Source organism: Otolemur garnettii, unplaced genomic scaffold (assembly GCF_000181295.1).
Source record: "Otolemur garnettii isolate 467f Iridium unplaced genomic scaffold, OtoGar3 scaffold00125, whole genome shotgun sequence".
Lineage (NCBI taxonomy): Eukaryota > Metazoa > Chordata > Mammalia > Primates > Galagidae > Otolemur > Otolemur garnettii.
The window spans coordinates 1,910,462-1,930,698 of NW_003852520.1; the positions used below are offsets into that span (position 1 = coordinate 1,910,462).

Here is a 20,237-nt window from a genome sequence, read left to right on the forward strand (position 1 = left end):
AGATAGAGAACCTATTAAATGGTAGACCTTATCCCAGGTCCAGTTTCAAACAAATCTTGAACACATTAGGGGAGTTACAAAATCTGAGCTGGAAAATTTCTTGCTGCTCATTGCAGAAAACTGGCTTCTGGGGGAGCCAGCTGAAGGGTTTGAGAAAAGGTTGACATAAAACCCATTTGGGTCATGAGCAGGTTTCACAGCACTGCCCATTCTACCTGTGGTTAGATTTTGGGGGGATTCTGGTTAGAAAACAAGATTTTTTTAGGCTTCATTCAGTGGCTTATGTCTGTAATCCCAGCCCTTTGGGAGGCCAAGGCAGGAGGATTGCTTGAGTCCAGGAGTTTGAAACCAGTTTAGACAGCACAGAGAGACTGTCTCTAAAAAGAAAGATTTTTTTTTTTTTCACATGGGCTTTAAAAAACATTATTACACAGCCTCCTGGAAGTCGTCCTTTTTTAATTGCCATGGCATGACTTTTAAAATAATGTAATGTGCTGTGATACACAACTAAAGTTCTGAATTTTTTTGAAAGGTCTTACCAGTAAGCTTGTGCTTTTCATGACATCACAGATGCTGTGGTCAGCCTGTTTTGATTACGAAGCAAGCTTTAAAAAAATAAAACTGAAGTGATCTTCCTCTATATAAACTGTGCGTTATCTTTCACAGCATCTCATTAGACTGGCGGCTCTGAGGGCTGAGGCAAGCAGGCTGCCTCTCTTCCAAGCAGCACCAGCAACTCCTGGCGCTGTGCACGGCACGGCCTCGGTGGGGTGGGGGATGCTGGTAAGCTGCGTCTTGAGGTCGGGGCTGCTGTTTGTCACTCTGTCTCTTGCCATTGCTAAGCAGAAGCAATCTTCCTTCACCAAAAGTTGCTACCCAAGGGGAACACTGTCCCAAGCTGTTGATAGCCTCTATATCAAAGCAGCACGGCTCAAAGCAGTAATTCCAGTAAGTATCAGGCTCTGATTAAAACAACGACCTAAAAGACATTTGTAATCCGGGATGCAACTTATTTCTCTTTGCTTCATTGTAGGAAGATCGTATAAAAAATATACGATTATTAAAAAAGAAAGCAAAAAGGCTATTTATGGTAAGCCAGAAATTTTTATTTTTTACATTTCTAATTATTTGATGCTTCTTCCCCTGCATTTTAATTTTTTCCAGATGGTCACGAAATTTCAGTGACATTAAAAAAAATTCATTGTTTACCTTATGCAATTTCTTGATCTTATTTGTAGAAAAACTGCCGATTCCAAGAACAGCTTCTGTCCTTCTTCATGGAAGATGTTTTTGGTCAACTCCAACTACAAGTTTGCAAGGAAATACACTTTGTGGAAGACTTTTATAGCCTTCAGCAGAAATTGAGCTGCTGGGTAAGTACGCACAGGAGATGGGAGTTTGACCCTAGAAACCTACCCAGGAAGCTGTCTTCACAGTGAAGGGTGAGTGAAAGGCGCGTTGTAATCCTTGTGGTCCAAATGGAGAGCTCATTACCAGGGAAGCAGCATCAGGTGACCATGCACAGCCCATATTGCTACTTTTTGTTGCACAAAAACTGTATAAGAAAGCTAAGATAATGTGAAACGGTTTTCAAATAAATATTTACTTTTCAATCATTCCTTCATTATTTGATTCCCAAGTAATTCATTTATTCACTTCCAAATATTTCTACAGCCCTAACATCGTGCCGAGCCGGGTGGCTTTCTTTTCTTGTCTCTCCCTGTGCCCCTTGTTCTTTCCCACAATGGTGACAGCATTTCTATGGCATTTTTCTTACTTATTTATCTAAGTTTTTATACTCATACCCTTTTTAAGGCATAGTCTTAGTCAAAATTTAAAAAGTGAGGGCATGTCTTCTTTTGTATTAACTTATTTGATGCCTGAGTGTGGTCACACTCCTAGCAAGCAATGAGGGGTTAATTAAGAAGGTAACGCAATCAGATTCCTACAAAAACATCCACAGCAACAAAGAACAGCGCAGAAACATCAACAAAACAACAAAGTGGAAAGGCTGAGCCAGCATCTGTGCAATGTTAGTTGAATTGCCTCTGTGGGAAGTTTTGAGTCTGCTCTGTGCCCTTGGTGAGGTTCGAGTGTGCTTTCCAGACTGCTGGGTCTGTACCTTGCAGGTGGGGGGTGGGGGGAGGGTGCAGTGACCTTTATCACAGTGCTTGGGATTTCACGTAGAAAGACCTCTCTGTCCTGAACACTGTGGCCATTGAGACTTAAATGAGGGGAGGTGGTGTTTACTTTTTAAGAGTTAGGATGACTTTTTCCTGTGGTCCATTAAAATGCTTAGTAACCCAAATTCCAGCCGTAGCACAGAGGCATTTCACGAGGGTGAGCTCATCAGTTAGATTAAAAAAAGAAAATTCAACAAATTTAAGTTCTTTTTTCTTTGGCTACTTCATGTTTGTTATGAAATTGTTTGAGGCTTTGGTTGTATGACTGGTTTTTCATAAACGCTCATATTCTACTAAAGTAAAACAATGACAAAAATTATAAATTGGTACCCATTTATAGAATACAAAGGAGAATTCTATGGGCCAGTTCACCTGCCTGAAATAATAGGAAAGATCATTGCTTATCTTTGGTTTATTCTATACTTAACCTAGAAGGTCATCTTATTAAGATAGTTTCTTTTCTTTTCTTTTCTTTTCTTTTCTTTTCTTTTTTTTATTGTTGGGCATTCATTGAGGGTACAAAGAACCAGGTTACACTGATTGCATTTGTTAGGTAAAGTCCCTCTTATAATTGTGTCCTGCCCCCAAAAGGTGTGTCACACACCCTCACCCTCTCCCTCCTTCCCTCACTCATTAAGAGAGTTTCTTAAATTTAAGTTGCCTTATAATATAACTTTATATTTCATTCACCACCAGCTGGTGATATTATTATTGCTCCTAGTAAGAGAGTATTTACCACTATAATATTTGGAGAGGAAGAGAATAATTCTTTAAGAAGTTGATACCGGGGACATAATGAGACCCATGGCTGTCACTGTAGGCTACAGGCGGGCATCCAAGGGACAAAGTCTTTCTCATTTCAGCATCCAGAGAGAGGGACCCTCTGCTGTCTTTAAAGGACGAAGAAAGGACTTCTCTTTCCTTTTTTGCTAGAGTCCTTGATTCCCTGTTTAGGTGCAAACCATTGCACTAACCATTACATTTCATTTAATGTTATTCTAAATGAAATTTTGTCTGTGTTTTGAGACAGAGTCTCAAGCTGTTGCCCTGGGTAGAGTGCCGTAGAGTCACTGCTCACAGCAACCTCCACCTCCGGCTCAAGCCACCCTCTTGCCTCAATTTTTCTATTTTTAGTAGATATGGGGCTGGCTTTTTGCTCAGGCTGATCTCGAACCCGCGAGCTCAGGAACCCGCTGGCCTCGGCCTCCCAGACTGCCGGGATGAGGGGCGTGAGCCGGGCGCCCGGCCCTGCACGAAGCTTGTTAATGACCGTGAGCCGCCCTGACACGGCGCAGGTCCCCAGAGCTGCCAGTCTCACCACTCCTGCGGGTATTTTGAGAACACACAACGACAGCTGCATCTGAAACAGGAAAAATTCTAGATGAAAACGTAGGTTAGGGTCTTGGGTTTTTCTTGATTTGTTTTTGGAGAAATAGTCCCCAAAGGGACCCAACCTCTCCGTGGGACGGCGCTTCTCGGCCCCGAACGGCGGGGCGCGGCTCCCCCTGGCGGCCGGGTGCGAGCACGGCCCGCCCGTCCGCCTCCGTCAGCCCCCCTCGGTCAGCCCGCCTGGGTCAGCCCCCCTCGGTCAGCCCCTCTCGGTCAGCCGGCCCGCCCCCCCCCCTCCCCGCACGGCGCCGCCCGCCTCCCACCTTGTGTCAGTCAGTCGGGTCAGTCTGTGCGTCCCGCCTCCGGCCCGCGCTGTCCCTGGTGGCGTCCTTACTTAGTCTTCACAAGCTGCGCAGCTCATGCCCTGGGGTAAACCCATCTCTTCTGGGAAACAGAAAGTGATGGCATTTGCCTGTGCTTTAGAAAGAATCCACTAGCGGTGATGTAGTGAAATAGGTTCTGGCCTTGTGTCTAGTTGTTTGGCTAATCATGATTTTATATTTTGGGCAACATAAAGCCAGTATCTGTTTAATATAAATTTACTGTTCACGTGCTCCATGAAGATCTCTGAATTAGTGGTTGGAGTGGGATTTTAGGAGGGAGAAGTAGTAAAATATGAAGTAGGCAAGATCAGTTTAGATATATTTTCTTAATCAAAAATAGACTGTAAATATATCAGTATAAATAGCCAAGGTCTAAGTTATGCTTTTGTAATTAGTGCTGTGTTTCCCCTGCTGTCTCTGCTATCCAGACTATTGTGGGAACACAGACTTGCCCTCCAGTAGTTTTGTGTGTGTGCATGTGTTGTGTGTGTCTGTGTATGTCGGTGTATGATTGTATGCTTTTGTATGTCTATGTGTATGTTTGTGTATGTGTGTGTCTGTGTATGCATGTGTGTTTGTATGCATGTGCACTGTGTGTGTATGAATGTGTATGTGTGCGTGTGTATCTGTGTCTCTGTGTGTGTCTGTGTGTGCATGTGTATCTGTGTGTATGAACATGTATGTGTGTCTATGTCTGCATATGTGTGTCTGTGTGTGTATGAACATGTATGTGTGTCTATGTGTCTATGTGTGCATGTGTGTGTCTGTGCATGCATGTGTGTTTGTGTGTGCACTGTGTCTGTGTGTCTATGTGTCTATGTGTGCATGTATGCGTGGGTGTATATATATGACTGTGTTTGTAGGAGGGGAAGGAGGAAAGGGAAGGGAAGGCACTGTAACTTCACAATTCTCACAGGAGGAAGTAAAAACACCTTAGCAAAGTCCTAGAAGAGCTCTGGGGATTTCAAGCAGAAGTGGTTGTCAGGATGGCAAAGTCCCTCCTTCAAGGGGGCAGTTTGAGGGGGACTTGAGGTCTGTGGGTTCTGTTTCCTCTAGAGCTTGGCATATTTCTAAACTGGTCTAAGCCTTCTTCCAAGATCAGGAAACAGGAGGGAATGTCCCTCCCTAAGTTTCTAGGACCTGGAAGTCTGGAATAATGCTGAAGATGGTGTGACAGGATTTTGAGAGGTTGATTCAACAACCAGTTCTGTGCTATACTGCTGTCTCAGAGTTAAATGCTGTGTTCAAACAGTTCATTTAATAAAGAATTTTGGCATATAGCTAATTTGCTTAATTGTACACTAATAAGTGTACACTTAGGATTTTAAAAATGCAAACAATAAATCACTTGTGTGTGTTTTTCTGAAAATTCTGCCCATCACAACTCAGAAATCACTCATGGAAATAAGTTCTCAGGAAGACGTCATCTCACGAGTGAAAAGGAAATCCAGACAGAGGAAAATTGTACATACCTTATAATGGCATTCTAAAGACAAAACAAAACCGAAACAACTGAAAGTAAATGGCTAAAAGAAACAAGTACATTTTGTGAATTGGTTGGGGAGATTGGCTTTTCTTGTAGCCCCGGGGTGGGGGTGGAGGGCAGCTTCTGTAAGCACTGGGCGCTGCACCCGTGTGGAGGTGAGGAAGGCAGGTCTGATGTGGTCTGGGCTGTACAAAACTTGTACTGTATCGGAAGAGAGAGGACACCAAAACGTGCAGCGCATCACGAAATGCGACGTGTGCAGTGATCGAAGTTTTCTGCCTGACACAGCCCCTGTGGGAGCCCAAAGGAGAAAGTATTATAGCTAATCCCACCTGCTGTGGGGCTGGGGGTGCACGCGCGGAAGGAGTGTTACTTAAGGAGGTGACGCTTGGCTGTAATTTCCAGGGGCACAAGGGGAATGGTGGGGGGAGGCCTGAATAAAGTTTTGATGGACAACGCACCATGTCCAGGAAGCAGCGTATAATGGCTTATGAATATGAAGTGGCTGCTGGTGGTGGGGTATAAGAGAGTTTGTTTGGATTTTACCCAGAGGTTGTGAATTGGAGTCGGGTAGAGGAGGGCCTGATATATCTAGCTAGGGAGTCTGGGTTTTATCTGCAGGAAAACGGAGAGCCAGTGAAAGCATGCCCTGAGCGAACACTGCATAGGGCTGCAGAGAGGAGAGTCCAGACAGGGGACACAATGAGAAGAGCACTGCAGTCATGTGCCTGGACCTAGTGGTGGCCCACCAGTGTCGCAGGAGAGAGGAAGGAGAGCCAGAGCAAGAGAGCCGGGTCTGGGCGGAGCCTGAGGCGCCCCCCCCCGCCCCCACCCCGCGGGCGGGCTGCCTGGGAGGTGGTGCCTTCCAGACTTAGTGAAAGTCTGAGTCCCCTGAATAAATGCAATCATACTGTAGAGTGTAGCTTTCCACATATATTTTATACATATTTAAAATTTATTAATGCATTTATTTATTTACAGATGTATTGAGGTATAATTGACACATAATTAACTGAACGTATTTGAAGTGTATGACTTGAAAGTTTTAACTAAGTATACACTTGTAAAACTACTACAGCAGTTCAGATAATGAATAGATCCGTCACTCCAAAGCTTCTCTGTGCCTCCCTGCCTGGTCCCTCTGTCCCTGGGAAGTCACTGATCTGCTTTCTGTCACCACAGGTTTGTTTAATTTTCCTAGAGTTTGATGTAAATTGCATTATAAGTGTTATACTCTTATATGTGCTCTGGATTCTTTCACCGGGTCATTCGTCCCCAATTATTTTGATTCTCATTTGTGTTACTGCATGTGTCAATCATTCATTCCATTTTTATTGTCAAGTAGCAGTGTATTGCTATTACATACCATAATTCACTCCTCTATTCCTCTATTAAGGGACATTTGATTACCTTTCTCCCTACTTACTATGTGCAAGTCTTTGTTTGGAGAAACTTTTTTATTTCTCTTGTTTAAATAGTATGAGTGAAATGGCTGGGTCATATTGATACCGGAATTTCGCTCTTTAGTAGGTTCTTGGTCTCCATGATTCAAAGAATGAATCTGTGGACCACAGATCAGTGGTAAGACAGGATTTATTTACAGAAAAGAATATAGAAGCGCCAGAGCTCCTGGCAGAGAGAGAAAACCCAAGTTGGCAGAGAAAAGCTCTCTCTGTCTGTCTCTGGGCTCTTTGTCTAGGGGGATATATATATATATATATATAGAGAGAGAGAGAGAGAGAGAGAGAGAGAGTCCCATGGGGCCCTGGGTAGTTACATTGAGTGGGTTTGGTAGTTACATTTAGTGTGTCTGGGACATGATGTCGTCTAGAACATGTCTAGGTCATGAATGAATGGCTACATTCTCTGTCATTCCCAGGTCTAGAAATGCCCCCCCCTCCAGCCTGCTGGTTTGGCTGCCTGTTGCCACTGCACTGACACTGCTAAGGCAGAGGCAGCTGGTCTTTGCCCCCCAGCTCCATGAGCTGGCTGGGATACCACTTGTCCTGTATCAATGTGTTAGGTGCAGTTTTAACTACATAAGAAATTGCCCACCTGTTTTCCACGGTGGTTTTTATCATTCTACATTCCTAGCAGTAGCATACAAGAGTTCAAGGCACTCAGGGCCATTGATATGTCTTGGTATGGTTGTGTTTAAGATGTCACCACTCCAGTTGGAGAGAGTGCTGTCACACTGGTTTTCAGAAGGCATTTCCTCAATGATCTGTGATGTTAAACATCTTTTGATTTATTTATTTATCATTCATACATCTTCTCAGATGAAATGCCTGTTCCCATATTCTGCTCTGTGTTTTTTTTTTTTTAATAGAGACAGAATTTCACTTATAGTCCTCCATAGAGTGCTGTAATGTCACAGCTCACAGCAACCTCTAATTCCTGGGCTTAGGTGATTCTCTTGCCTCAGCCTCCCAAGTAGCCAGGACTACAGGCGCCTGCCACAGTCTACTCTGTGTTTTAACATTAAGTTGATAATTTTCTTATTATTGAGTTTTTTTCCTTATTATTGAGTATGTTTGTGTTTTAAAATATTTTCTGGATAAAGACCTATTACCAGATAATAGATAATTGGTAAATATTTTCTCCCAGTCTGTGGCAGCTTCTCTTTGTCTTAATAGTGCCTTTTAAAGCAAAGATATTTCAAATTTTATGATGTCCAATTTATCAATTTATTTTAATGGACCATGCTTTTTGTGTCATATTTAAGAAATCTTTATGTAACAAAACAGTTATAGGAATTTTGCTATATTTTCATCCAGAAGTTATCTGGTTTCACAATTAGGTCAATGCCTTGTTTACATCTATGAGATGATCATATGGTTTTCATTTTATTTCATGTTATTTATTTTTTATAATGATGAAAACCTGTCTGTTGTTGAGGCTGAAGTACAGTGGACACAATCATAGCTCCCTGAGCCTTGAACTTCTGGGCTCAAATGATCCTCCCATCTCAGCCTCCTGAGTAGCTGGCACTACAGGCACATACCACCATGCCAAACTATGATTTTTATTTTTTAGACAATTGAAACGATGAATTACATTGATTGATTTTCATAGTTAAGCGAATTTTGCATTTTCTACTTGATAATAATGTGTTGTTCCTTTAATATATTATTAGACTTAATTTGCTAAGACTTTGTTAAAAATTTTTGCATCCACATATATGAAGGATGTTAGTTTACAGCTTTCTTTGCTCATAATATTTTTGTCTCATTTTGATATTAACATAATGGTGGCCTAATTAATTGGGTAAGTATCCCACTCTTTAATGTTCTGGAAGAGTTTGTGGAGAGTTATTATTATTATTTTAGATGTTTGGTGTGATTTATCAGTGAGGTCTTTTTTTTTTTTTTTTGTCCTGGCATTTTCTTTGTGGGAAGAGTTTAAACTACATGTTGTATTCTTTAATAGATGCAAGGCTATTCAGGTTATCTATTTCCTTCTGAGTGAGCTTTGGTGGTTTGTCTTTCAATGATTTAGTTCATTTAATCAATTTGTCAAATTTATAGCCTCAAAATTATTCATTATATTTCCTTAATATCCTTTTAATATCTGAATAGTGCAGGATCATGCCACTTTCTGACTGGTCTGGCTAAGAATTTATCAATATTATTGATTTTTAGAAGAACTAGTTTTTGATTTCATCAATTATCTCTGTTGCTTTTCTGATTTTGATTTCAGTGATTTTTATTCTGAACACCGTTATTTCCTTCCTTCTATTAAATTCAGGTTTAATCTGCCCTTTTCTCTCTAGCTTCTTAAAGTGGCAGCTTGGGTCATTAACTTGAAAGCTTTCATTTTATTTAGATAGCAGCTGAGGTCATTAGTTTGAGATTTTCCAGCTTTTTATTAGAGGAATTTGATGCTACACATTTCCCTCTAAGCGCTGCTTTAGCTACATTCACAGGCTTTGGTGTGTTATGCTTTTATTTTTATTTACTTTACAATACTGTCTAATTTCCCTTCTGATTTCTTCTTTGGTACAAGAGTTGCTTAGAAGGGTGTTTATTTAGTTTCAGTATGTTTGGAGATTTGTCCAGATACCTTTCTGATTTCAGTTCTTCATTTCATTTTGGTCAGACAGCAAACTTTATGTTATATGAATCCCTTTACATTTGCTGATTCCTGTTTTATGATCCAGAATTTCATACTATTTTAGTAAATGTTCTATGTGTATTTGGAAAGAATGTGTATTCTGTTGCTGGATTGAGTATTCTATAAATTTCAATCAGATCTACTTGCTGTGGCTGCTTGTCAATTTTGTGTCTTTACTAACTTTTTTCCACTTAGAACATTCATTACTGACATCGCTGACAATAATTGTGGATTCCAGTCTTTCTCCTTCAAGTTTTATCACATTTTACTTTAGGTACTGTGAAGTTCTAAGGAACCTAAGGGTTTAGGATTGTTATGTCCTCTCAAATCGGCCCTGTTATCCTTATAAAATTATCCTTACTATCCCTAATAATATTCTTTGTTTGAAAAATTACCTTTTATTATGCTAAAAGAACAACTCCACATCTTTTTTGGATTAGTGTTAGTATGCTATATCTTTTACTCTTAGCTTATTTGTGCTTTTTATTTGAAGTATGTTTCTGAATATGCTTAGGTTGTGATTTTTAAAAAATTTACTCTGACAGTCTTCCTATAGGTATTCTTGGTCCATTTAAATTGAATGTGATTATTCATATAGGATTTGCTATTTGTTTTCTATTTATCGTGTCTGTTCATCCTTCTGTTTTTTTAATTTTGATAATTTCATTTCATCCCTTTATTGATTTGCTAATTATAACTCTTTTGTGTGTTGCCATTTTTGAGACTTTTTACTCTTTTGCGTAGGACATTCTTCCATGTTTTTGAAGAATTTCCTTTGACATATCTTATAATGTAGTTCTACTGGTGATGAATTCTTTCAGATCTTTTATGGTAGAAAAGCCTTTACTTCCCTTTTCTTTTTGAAATATAGTTTTCTAGTTATAGAATTCTGCATTGATAATTGTTTTTTCTTTCAATGATTTAAAGATCCTGCTTCCTTGCCGTTAGGCTGGCCTTGTTTCCAACAAGAAATCTACTCCCGTTCTTTTTGTGTGTTGTTGAGACAGAGTCTCACTATGTCACCCTCGGTAGAGTGCCGTGACATCACAGCTCACAGCAACCTCAAACTCTTAGGCTTAAGAGATTCTCTTGCCCCAGCCTCCCAAGTAGCTGGAACTACAGGTGCCCAGTACAATGTCTGGCTCCTTTTTTGTTGCAGTTGTCATTGTTGATTTTAGCTGGCCTGGGCCGGGTTCCAACCTACCAGCCTCAGTGTATGTGGCCGCCGCCCTACCCACTGAGCTACGGGCACCACCAGCTTCCATTCTTACATTTGTTCTTCTGTTCGTCAGGCTTTTTCCCATGACTTAAGAAGAAAAAAAAGACGTTCTTTTTATCACTTGTTTTAAGCAAATCAATTATGATGTGCATTAGTGTAGCACCCTTCATGTTTCTTGTGCTTGAGGTTGATTGGGATTCCATCTCTTCTCCGTTCAGGACTCTAATTGTACACAGGTTAGCTCATTTGTAGTTGTCCCCCAGCTCACAGATTTTGTGAAATTTTGTTTTTTAGTCTCTTTCTGTGTTTTATTGTAGATAATTTCTATTGCTACATCTTCAAATTCATGAATCTTTTCTTCTGAAATATCTAGTCTCTTAGTCCCATTTGGTATATTTTTTATTGCAAACATTGTAGTTTGATTTCTAGAAGTCCGAATTGAATCTTTTAAATATTTTCTATTTCTCTACTTAACATGATCAATCTTTCTTCCACCATCTAGTGTATTACAGCAACTTTCCTGAATATCCTTGTCTATGAATTTTGACTTTTGTGTCAGCTCTGGATTGGTTTCAGCGGATTGATTTTTTCCCCCCTTCATGGACTATATTTTCCTGCTTCTCTGCCGGACTCCTCTCACTGTGTGTCCAGGCTGGCCTTGAACTCCTTGGCTCCTAGTAGCTGGGACTACAGCATATGCCATGATGCTCAGCTTACTTTTTGTTGATCGAATATTAAACATTATAAAGCTTACCTTATCAGATGCTAGATGTTTTATATTCCTGAAAATATTCTTGAGCTTAGTGCTGGGACACAGCTAAATTATTTGAAATCAGCTTGATTTTCCAGATCTTGTTTTTTAAGTTTTGTTAGGCAAGAGAATCCAAGCACTGTTTAATCTGGGGTTAATTCTACCCCTCATTGAGGCAGGACACTGAGGGTAAACTCTGACCCATTCCCTGTGATTTCTCTTTCCTTTATTCCCCTTTCTCCTCTTCCTCTTTTTTCCAATTATTTGTTAAAGAAATTGGGTAATTTGTTTCACACTTTCTCGTGGTCTGTATTTTCTGATTGCATTTTCATAGTGTCCTTTTCTTCTCTTTATTTCCCATACATTGGAAATTATATATGGAGACTTGATCAGATTCAATATTAGCCACTGATAATTATTGTCTAGATCCATTAATTCACAAAACAATTTTAAAATTCTATTTTACCTTTATTCATAAGCTGGGATAATTCCTTAAGTAAAACCCTCTCCTTACTATTTGCATGTTCTGAGGAACTTACAGTACAAGAAGGATAGGGAAGATACTTAATTCTTTTTCTTTATTTATCAATTTTCAATATAAAGGATTGGTTTTCTGATTTTTGTTTTTTTTTCAGTTTTTGGCCGGGGCTGGGTTTGAACCCGACACCTCTGGCATATGGGGCTGGCGCCCCACTCCTTTGACCCATAGGCACCGCTCTGATTTTTTGATTTTTTCCAATGATAACCAACGAATGGTTAATTTCTGTTGTTATTTGCTCTCAGTTTCATTATTAACTCCTGGACTTAAATTCTTTATTTTTTATTTTTGAGGGAACTTTCTAATTTCTCTAGGGTACTTGTGTTTGGGCATCTTTGTAAGTTCACTAAGATTGGCAGCATCTTAAACCACTCTTAACATACAACAATGTGACAATTATTGTGACAGACCCCAAAGTCTGGACTCCCAAGTACCACCGAACTGAACATCATCTCATTGTTTCTGGTAACATTTCAAGACTTTTGTAAATATTGTATCCAATTTAGTTTGATTTGCATAATTCAGATGGCAAAATTGTTTAAAAATAAGTTATACATAATATAAACTTTATTTCCATATTCTTTTTTAGCTGGTATTTGGAAAGTTGACCTCTGTCCTATGACATAAGAAGACCTTTTAAATATTTTTATGAAACTTAAATGCTTGAAAAGGAATTTAACAGTTGTCTGGCTGCATTTGTAAAATAATTTGCCTAATTACTAGTTATCAGAATTGAAACTGAAAAAAATTCCATTAGTTTTCAAGATTTAATGTTCGATAATTGCAGAGATACACTTCTTCATATTGGAGAGATACACTTCTTCATATTGGTTGCATGAAATTAATTTTTAAGTCTTAGAAGTCTTAGCAAATAGAATATTTGTGTTTTCATTGCTTGTAAGCTGTTTGATAAGTAATTTGTATACTTAATTGCAACTAGCTTATCAAATTGTGAAACATTACTGGTTTTTAAAATTACAATCAGTTGAACTGATTGTAAGAATCAGAAGAATTCTTGGTCTCCCAAGAATTGCAAGGGAGACCAGTCTTGTCTTATTCTTTCATTTACTACAAAGTCTAAAACCTTTGTCTTCGGTAACAATAATAACATCATCTTGTGGCTATTGGGAGAATTAAATGCCAAAATATGTCAGTGTACTTACTATGTAGTAAATCTGCAAAATGGTTAGTGTTCTTCTCACTGTCTTTCATACACAGAACATTGACTTTCATCCAGTTACATTTTCTCAACAATTTCCAAAGGAGTGGTTTTCTTAAGTAATCAAACACCTTCTTTATTGCCTAATGTCAGTGTTACAATGTACCATGTGAATAATTTATAGTAGTTCATTAAGATTAATAGATTATTTATGAGTAATTCTTTTATTCTTGATAAATGTATTATCTAATTACATTAGAGAATATTTTTGCTGACAAACCCATTCCTTGGTTAATGACATATAAATTCTCTGTCAAAATTATGGGGATGAAAAATAGCAGAGGAAAAGTAACCACTCCTCTACAGAAAACCAAAACCGAATATGGCAGGACTTCCATAGCTGACTGTCTCTCTACACTGACCACCTCCTTAAGTTGACCTAATTTTCATAGATCAGACATTGCCACATGTAGGTATCAGTGCAGTAGGCCTAGTTCCTTATGCTGACCACCCCTGTATGTTGACCACTTTGTTACAGTCCCTTCAGTGGTCAACTTACAGAGGTTCTACTGTATACAGCACTGAGATTATCACTAGCAATATCCCAAAACTCAAATACAAGGATGAGACAGTTCCTGAGGCCACAGGGAAGTAAAAGCCTTTGTGCAGAAGCTAGGAGAATTGAACTTTCATATCTGTGACAGTCTTCCCTCAGATACCAAGCATAGGGAAATTCTGTCCCAGCTCAGTTATTGTAATGAATAAAGTAAGATTGAGTTGGATGACCAGCTTTCCCACTATCTCGGGTTCTCTGGCAGAACACCTGCCCCTGCTTCAGTTAATGGGAAACATCATGCCTGAAGGGAGAAGATTCCTGAGGACAGCCAGAGACCAAGGGAGGACATGAGACTAGCACCCTGGAAACTTTGCTGTGTCTCTCCCTAAAGGGGACACCAAATCAGATGGGCTGCTCAGTGGCATAACGTTGTAAGAGGCTTACACAGGTCCCCCCAGCAGCCTGTCCACACTGCTGGGTATCCCCAGCCCCCATCTAGGATGAACTACTCTGAATGTTCCTAGGAGCTGAGGCAAACAGGGCTTAAGGCACCCCCTAGTGCCCAAAACAGGCAGTGACCTAGCCAAAAAACAAAAAACGTGATCAACAGGAATCTCTAAGCAAATGTGGTCAATAAAAACCAAAATAAGGCAGACAGAGAAGACTGGAATAAATACTAATCCTACAAAGCAAAGCCCTGGCAATTCTTTGCAAAAATACAGTGAGGGCAGATAATTTTCTGAGGGACTGCCACAGATAGCTGCCTACTCATTACCCATGCATCTCATTGCCTCAGAATTATTGGCAGGGAGAGATTTTACATTTTTGTTACAGCTGTCATACATACTATGCATATAAATTTGCACAATTTTCTAAACACATGAAGATATTGGGGACACACAGACCAAGGCCTGTAGTTTGTTTATCTGACTGTCTGAAGAAGGTCATGGTGTGTTCTAATGTCTATGCCAGGCCTCGAACTGTTATTAATCCAGTAGGTGTGTGGACCCAGCATACTGATACTTGCATTTTATTTGTTGATTTATTAAGTCAGCAAACATTTATCACCTAGTATTTGCCGAACACGATTCCAGATACTGAGGACTCAAAACAACTGACGGATAATTTCTGTCCTCTAGAGCACATTGAGAATACTTCCTACTGGTCCCATCTCGTCTTGGGGTGTGATACGGCACTGCAAAACGATGCGGTGTGCAGGGGGGGAGGCCGGGGCTGTGATACAGATGATTTGGTCTGGGGATTTGCAGCTGAGATCTGCAGGGGGTCTAAAGTGTCTGTGCCATCTGATCTCCAGCCTTTGAACATCTTGTTTCCTCTTCCTCCTCATCTCTTCTTCCTTCTCCTCCCACTCATCCTTCAAGATGCAACTCACTTTTTCTCCTTCTGGAAGATTTCTGGGATTACCTCTCCTCTGTCTCCCAGAGAATCATATCTCTGTTTTAACGAGAGCATTTTCCACATAGCATTGTAATTTTGCATCACTGTTTCTTGGTAGATTAGGAGGTATTGAGTGTGTTCTGAGGTGATTTTCACGATGTAGGGTAATTTTATAAATTAAATACATTTGACCCCCCTTTTTTTTGAGACGAGCCTCAAGCTATCTCCCTGGGTAGAGTGCCATGGCATTTCAGCTCACAGCAACCTCCAACTCCTGGGCTCAAGCAAGTCTCCTGCCTCAGTCTCCCAAGTAGCTGGGACCACAGGCACCCGCCACAACACCCAGCTATTTTTTGGTTGCAGCCATTATTGTTGTTTGGTGGGCCTGGGCTGGATTTGAACCCACCACCTTGGGTGTATATGGCTGGCGCCTTAGCCTCTTGAGCCACAGGCGCCGAGCCAATACATTTGACCATTGAATAATACAGGTTTGAACTGCATGGGTCCACTTACATGCAAATTTTCTTTTCAATAGGTATGTTGGAAATTTGTTTTGGGAGATTTGCAACAATTTGAAAAAACTTGCAGATGAACTGTGTAGCCTACAAATGCTGAAAAAATTAAGAAAAAACTATGTCATGAATGCATAAAACATTTAGATACTGGCCTACTTTATCATTTACTGCTATGAATTATACACAAATCTATTACAAAGACTTAAAACTCATCACAATGTATGCACATGGAGACTGTACATGGTGCCATTCACAGCCGAGAGACATGTGAATGAACTTAGAGATGCAGATAGCTTCATTTTGATCATATTAACACTGTGTTACTGTAACATTCCATAGCCACCTCCTGCGGCTCATGCTGTGACCTCAGGTGCTGTGAGTGTCCATTTAAAAAGCCATGTGCTCATTGCCTCTGTGTGAGCAGTTGTCTCTCCAGTAAAGTGCATATTACCGTGAAAGGGGCTCGCTCATGGTTCTCCCATATTTCCCATTGTGTTTAGCGCAATACCGTAAACCTTGAATAACACCACAGGTCCCACACAGAGTAACATTAGTGATGTTGGAAGTGCTCCCCAAAGGAGAGAAAAGCTATGGCATTACAAGAAAAAGTTGAGTTGGTTAATATGTACCACAGACTGAGGTCTGCAGCTGTGACTGTCTGCCATTTCAAGATGAATGAATATGGTGTAAGGACCACTGTGAAAAAAGAAAAGGAAATTTGGGAAGCTTCACTGCAGCTACACCAGCAGGTGAAAAAACTAAAAACTTTTCACTCTTTTTTGTGTGTGTGTGTGTGTGTGTGTGGCAGTTATCATTATTGTTTAGCAGGCCCAGGCTGGGTTTGAACCTGCCAGCCTTGATGCATGTGGCTGGCACCCTACCCACTGAGCTACAGGTGCCACCCTTCACTTTTTATTAAATGTCTTTTAATTTCATGATGAAAATACAGTTTAAAAGTTATACCTATAGACATTGATATGATTCAAGAAAAAGTGAAGCCATTATATGACACTTTAAAGCAAAAGGATGGTAAAGGATCGAAATATGGAGAATTTAATGCCAGCAAAAGATGGTTTGATAATTTTAGAAAGAAGTTTGGCTTAAAAATGTCAAGATAATAAGAGAAGCAACTCTGCCAACCAAGAAGCAGCAGGTGAGTTCTCAGATGCTATTAAGAAAGTCATCGGAGAGATGGGATATTTGCCCACACACGTTTTTAATGCAGTCAAAAAACCCCACAAAGGACATTTATTACTCAGGAAGAGAAGTAAGCACCAAGATTTTTGTTTCTTGTTTTTTATTTTATTTAGGTGGTGCATTATGTTTATACGTTTATATATGTTGCATCGACCTTGTAACCCTGTGATAAAACCCACTTGGTCATGGGGTGTAACTTTTATTTTTTGACTTTTTAAAAATTCAGTCATATATACATAGATCATGAACACATTTATGCCTTTGTGGGATTCAATGCATTGATTATTTATACAAATTGGAGTGCTTACATCCTACTAATTAACATAACTTTCACCTCATTTACTTAATCACAGTGTTAAGACATTTGTGTTCAATATTTAATAAATTTGATTTGTACCTTTGCAATATGCTCCATAGGTGTGGTCCCACCACTAACTCTCCCACTATCAAATCACTCCCTTCCCTTACCATCCCTCTCCCCTTCCCTACTTCATCCCGAGCTATAGTTGTGATTGATCTCTCATATGAAAATGTGAGTGATTATAAATTGATTTCACAGTGGTACTGAGTAAATTGGATTTTTTTTCCATTTCTGAGATACTTTACTAAGAAGAACATGTTCCAGCTCCATCCATGTAAACATAAAAGAGGCAAAGTCTCCATCTTTTTTAATGCTGCATAGTATTCCATGGTGTACATATACCATAATTTATTAATCCATCATGGGTTGATGGACACTGGGCTTCTTCCAAGACTTGGTAATTATGAATTGAGCTGCAGTGAATAATCTGGTGCAAATATCTTTGTTACCAAGTGATTTTTGGTCTTTTGGATTTACACCTATTAGAGGAATTGTAGGATCAAATGGCAGGTCTACATTTAGATCCCTGAGTGTTCTCCAAACTTCTTTCCAAAAGGAACATACTAGCTTGCATTCCCACCAGCAGTGTAGAAGTGTTTCCCTTTTCTCCACATCCAGGTCGACATCTGTAGCTTTGAGATTTTGTGATGTGGGCTACTCTTACTGGAGTTAGATGATATCTCAAAGTAGTTTTGGTTTGCATTTCTCTGATGATTAAAGATGAACATTTTTTCATGTGTCTGTAGACCATGCTCCTGTCTTCTTCTGTTCATGTCTCTTGCCCACAATGAAATGGGATCATTTGTTCTTTTCTTATTAATAAGTTTGAGTTCTCTGTGGATTCTGGTTATTAGACCTTTGTCAGAAATATAACCTGCAAAAATCCTCTCCCATTCTGAGGGCTGTCTACTTCCTTTACTTACTGTGTTCTTGGCAGTGCAGAAGCTTTTTAGTTTGATCAGATCCCAGTAATGTATTTTTGATGTTGCTTCAATTGCCCAGGGGGTCCTCCTCATAAAGTATTCTCCCAGGCCAATTTTTTAAAGTGTTTCTCCTGCACTGCCTCCAAGAATTTTTATAGTTTCATGTCTTAAGTTTAAATCTTTAATCCAACGAGAGTCACTTTTTGTTAATGGTGAAAGGTGTGGGTCCAGTTTCAGTCTTCTACAAGTCACCAGCCAATTTACCCAGTACCATTTGTTAAATAGTGAATCTTTCCCCCAATTTATATTTTTGATAGGCTTATCAAAGATCAAATGATGATAAGTGTCTGGGTTTATCTATCTCTTGGTTTTCAATTCTGTTCCATACATCTACCTCTCCATTTTTGTGCCAGTACCATGCTGTTTTGATCACAATAGATTTATAGTATAGTCTGAAATCTGCTAGCATGATACCTCCTGATTTGTTTTTATTTCTGAGTAATGTCTTGGCTATTTGAGTGTTTTCTGTTTCCATATAAAATGAAGTACTAATTTTTCCAGATCTTTAAAATATGACAGAAGTACTTTAATAAGGATTGCATTAAATCTGTAGATTGCTTTGGGAAGTATAGACATTTTAACAATGTTGATTCTTCCCAGCCATGAGCATGGTATATTTTTACATTTGTTAACATCTTCAGCTATTTATTTTCTCAGGTTTCATAATTTTCTTTATAGAGATCTTTCACATCCTTTGTTAGATACACTCCCAGATATTTCATATTCTTTGGCACTATTGTAAAGGGAATAGAGTCCTTGATTGTTTTTTCACCTTAACTATTGTTGGTATATATAAAGGATACAGATTTGTGAGTATTGATTTTGTATCCTGAGATACTGCTGTATTCCTTGATCACTTCTAGGAGTTTTGTAGTTGAGTCTCTGGGGTTTTCCAGATATGCAATCATATCATCTGCAAAGAGTGACAGTTTTATTTTCTCTGATCCTATTTGGATCCCCTTGATTGCCTTCTCATGTCTGATTGCGATGGTTAAGACTTCCATTACAATGTTAAAAAGCAGCGGAGACCATGGGAAACCTTTCCTTGTTCCTGATCTGAGTGGAAATTATTTCAATTTTACTCCATTCAACATGATATTGGCTGTGGGTTTGCTGTAGATGGCTTCTATCAGTTTAAGAAAATTTCCTTCTATACCTATTTTCTTAAGTGTTCTGATCAAAAAGGATGCTGGATATTATCAAAAACTTCTTCTGCATCAATTAAGAGAACCATATGGTCTTTGTTTTTTATTTTGTCTATGTGATGAATTATATTTATAGATTTGCATATATTGAACATCTTTGGGACCCTGGGATGAAATCCACCTGATCATGATGTATAATTTGTTTGATGTGTTAGTGGATTCTGTTTGCTAAGATTTTATTGAATATTTTTGCATCAATATTCATTAGGGATATTGGCCTATAATTTTCTTTTCTTGTTGGGTCTTTTCCTGGTTTAGGGATCAGGGTGATATTTGGTTCATAGAATGTGTTGGGGAGTATTCCTTCTTTTTGTATGTTTTGGAAAAGGTTAAGTAATATAGGTACTAGTTCCTCTTTAAAGGTTTCGTAGAATTCTGATGTGAAGCCATCTGGTCCTGGGCTTTTCTTTTTAGGGAGATTCCTTATAATTGATGCTATTTCAGAACTTGTTATAGGCTTGTTCAACATTTCCATTTCTTTCTGCCTAAGTCTAGGAAGGTGATATGTTTTCAAGTATTGGTCTATTTCCTTCAGATTTTCATACTTCTGAGAATAGAGTTTTTTGTAATATTCATTAAGGATTTTTTTGAATTTCTGAGGAGTCTGTCATTATTTGGCCTTTATCATTTCTGATTGATGAAATTAGGAATTTTGCTCTTTTATTTCTGGTTAGGTTGGCCAAAGGTTTATCTATTTTATAGACCTTTTTATAAAACGAACTTTTTGATTTATTGATCTGTTATATAATCCTTTTGTTTTCAATTTCATTTAATTCTACTCTAATTTTAGTTATTTTTTTTTCTTCTGCTGGGTTTGGGGTTGGAATGTTCTTCCTTTTCCAGTTGCTTGAGATGTCTCAT

The 20,237-nt window shown here is 39.1% G+C and overlaps 1 protein-coding gene across 1 annotated transcript in view; it reads left to right on the forward strand.

Moving 5' to 3' along the window:
- The first annotated feature begins 751 nt into the window (after nucleotides 1-751).
- IL26 (interleukin 26) overlaps nucleotides 752-20,237 on the forward strand; it is a 31,688-nt gene continuing 12,202 nt past the window's right edge. Inside the window, exons 1-3 of the mRNA XM_003797827.3 lie at nucleotides 752-948; nucleotides 1,034-1,090; nucleotides 1,239-1,373. Coding sequence (XP_003797875.1) covers nucleotides 778-948; nucleotides 1,034-1,090; nucleotides 1,239-1,373 — 363 coding nt within the window. The 5' untranslated portion in view covers nucleotides 752-777. The remainder of the gene's footprint in view (nucleotides 949-1,033; nucleotides 1,091-1,238; nucleotides 1,374-20,237) is intronic.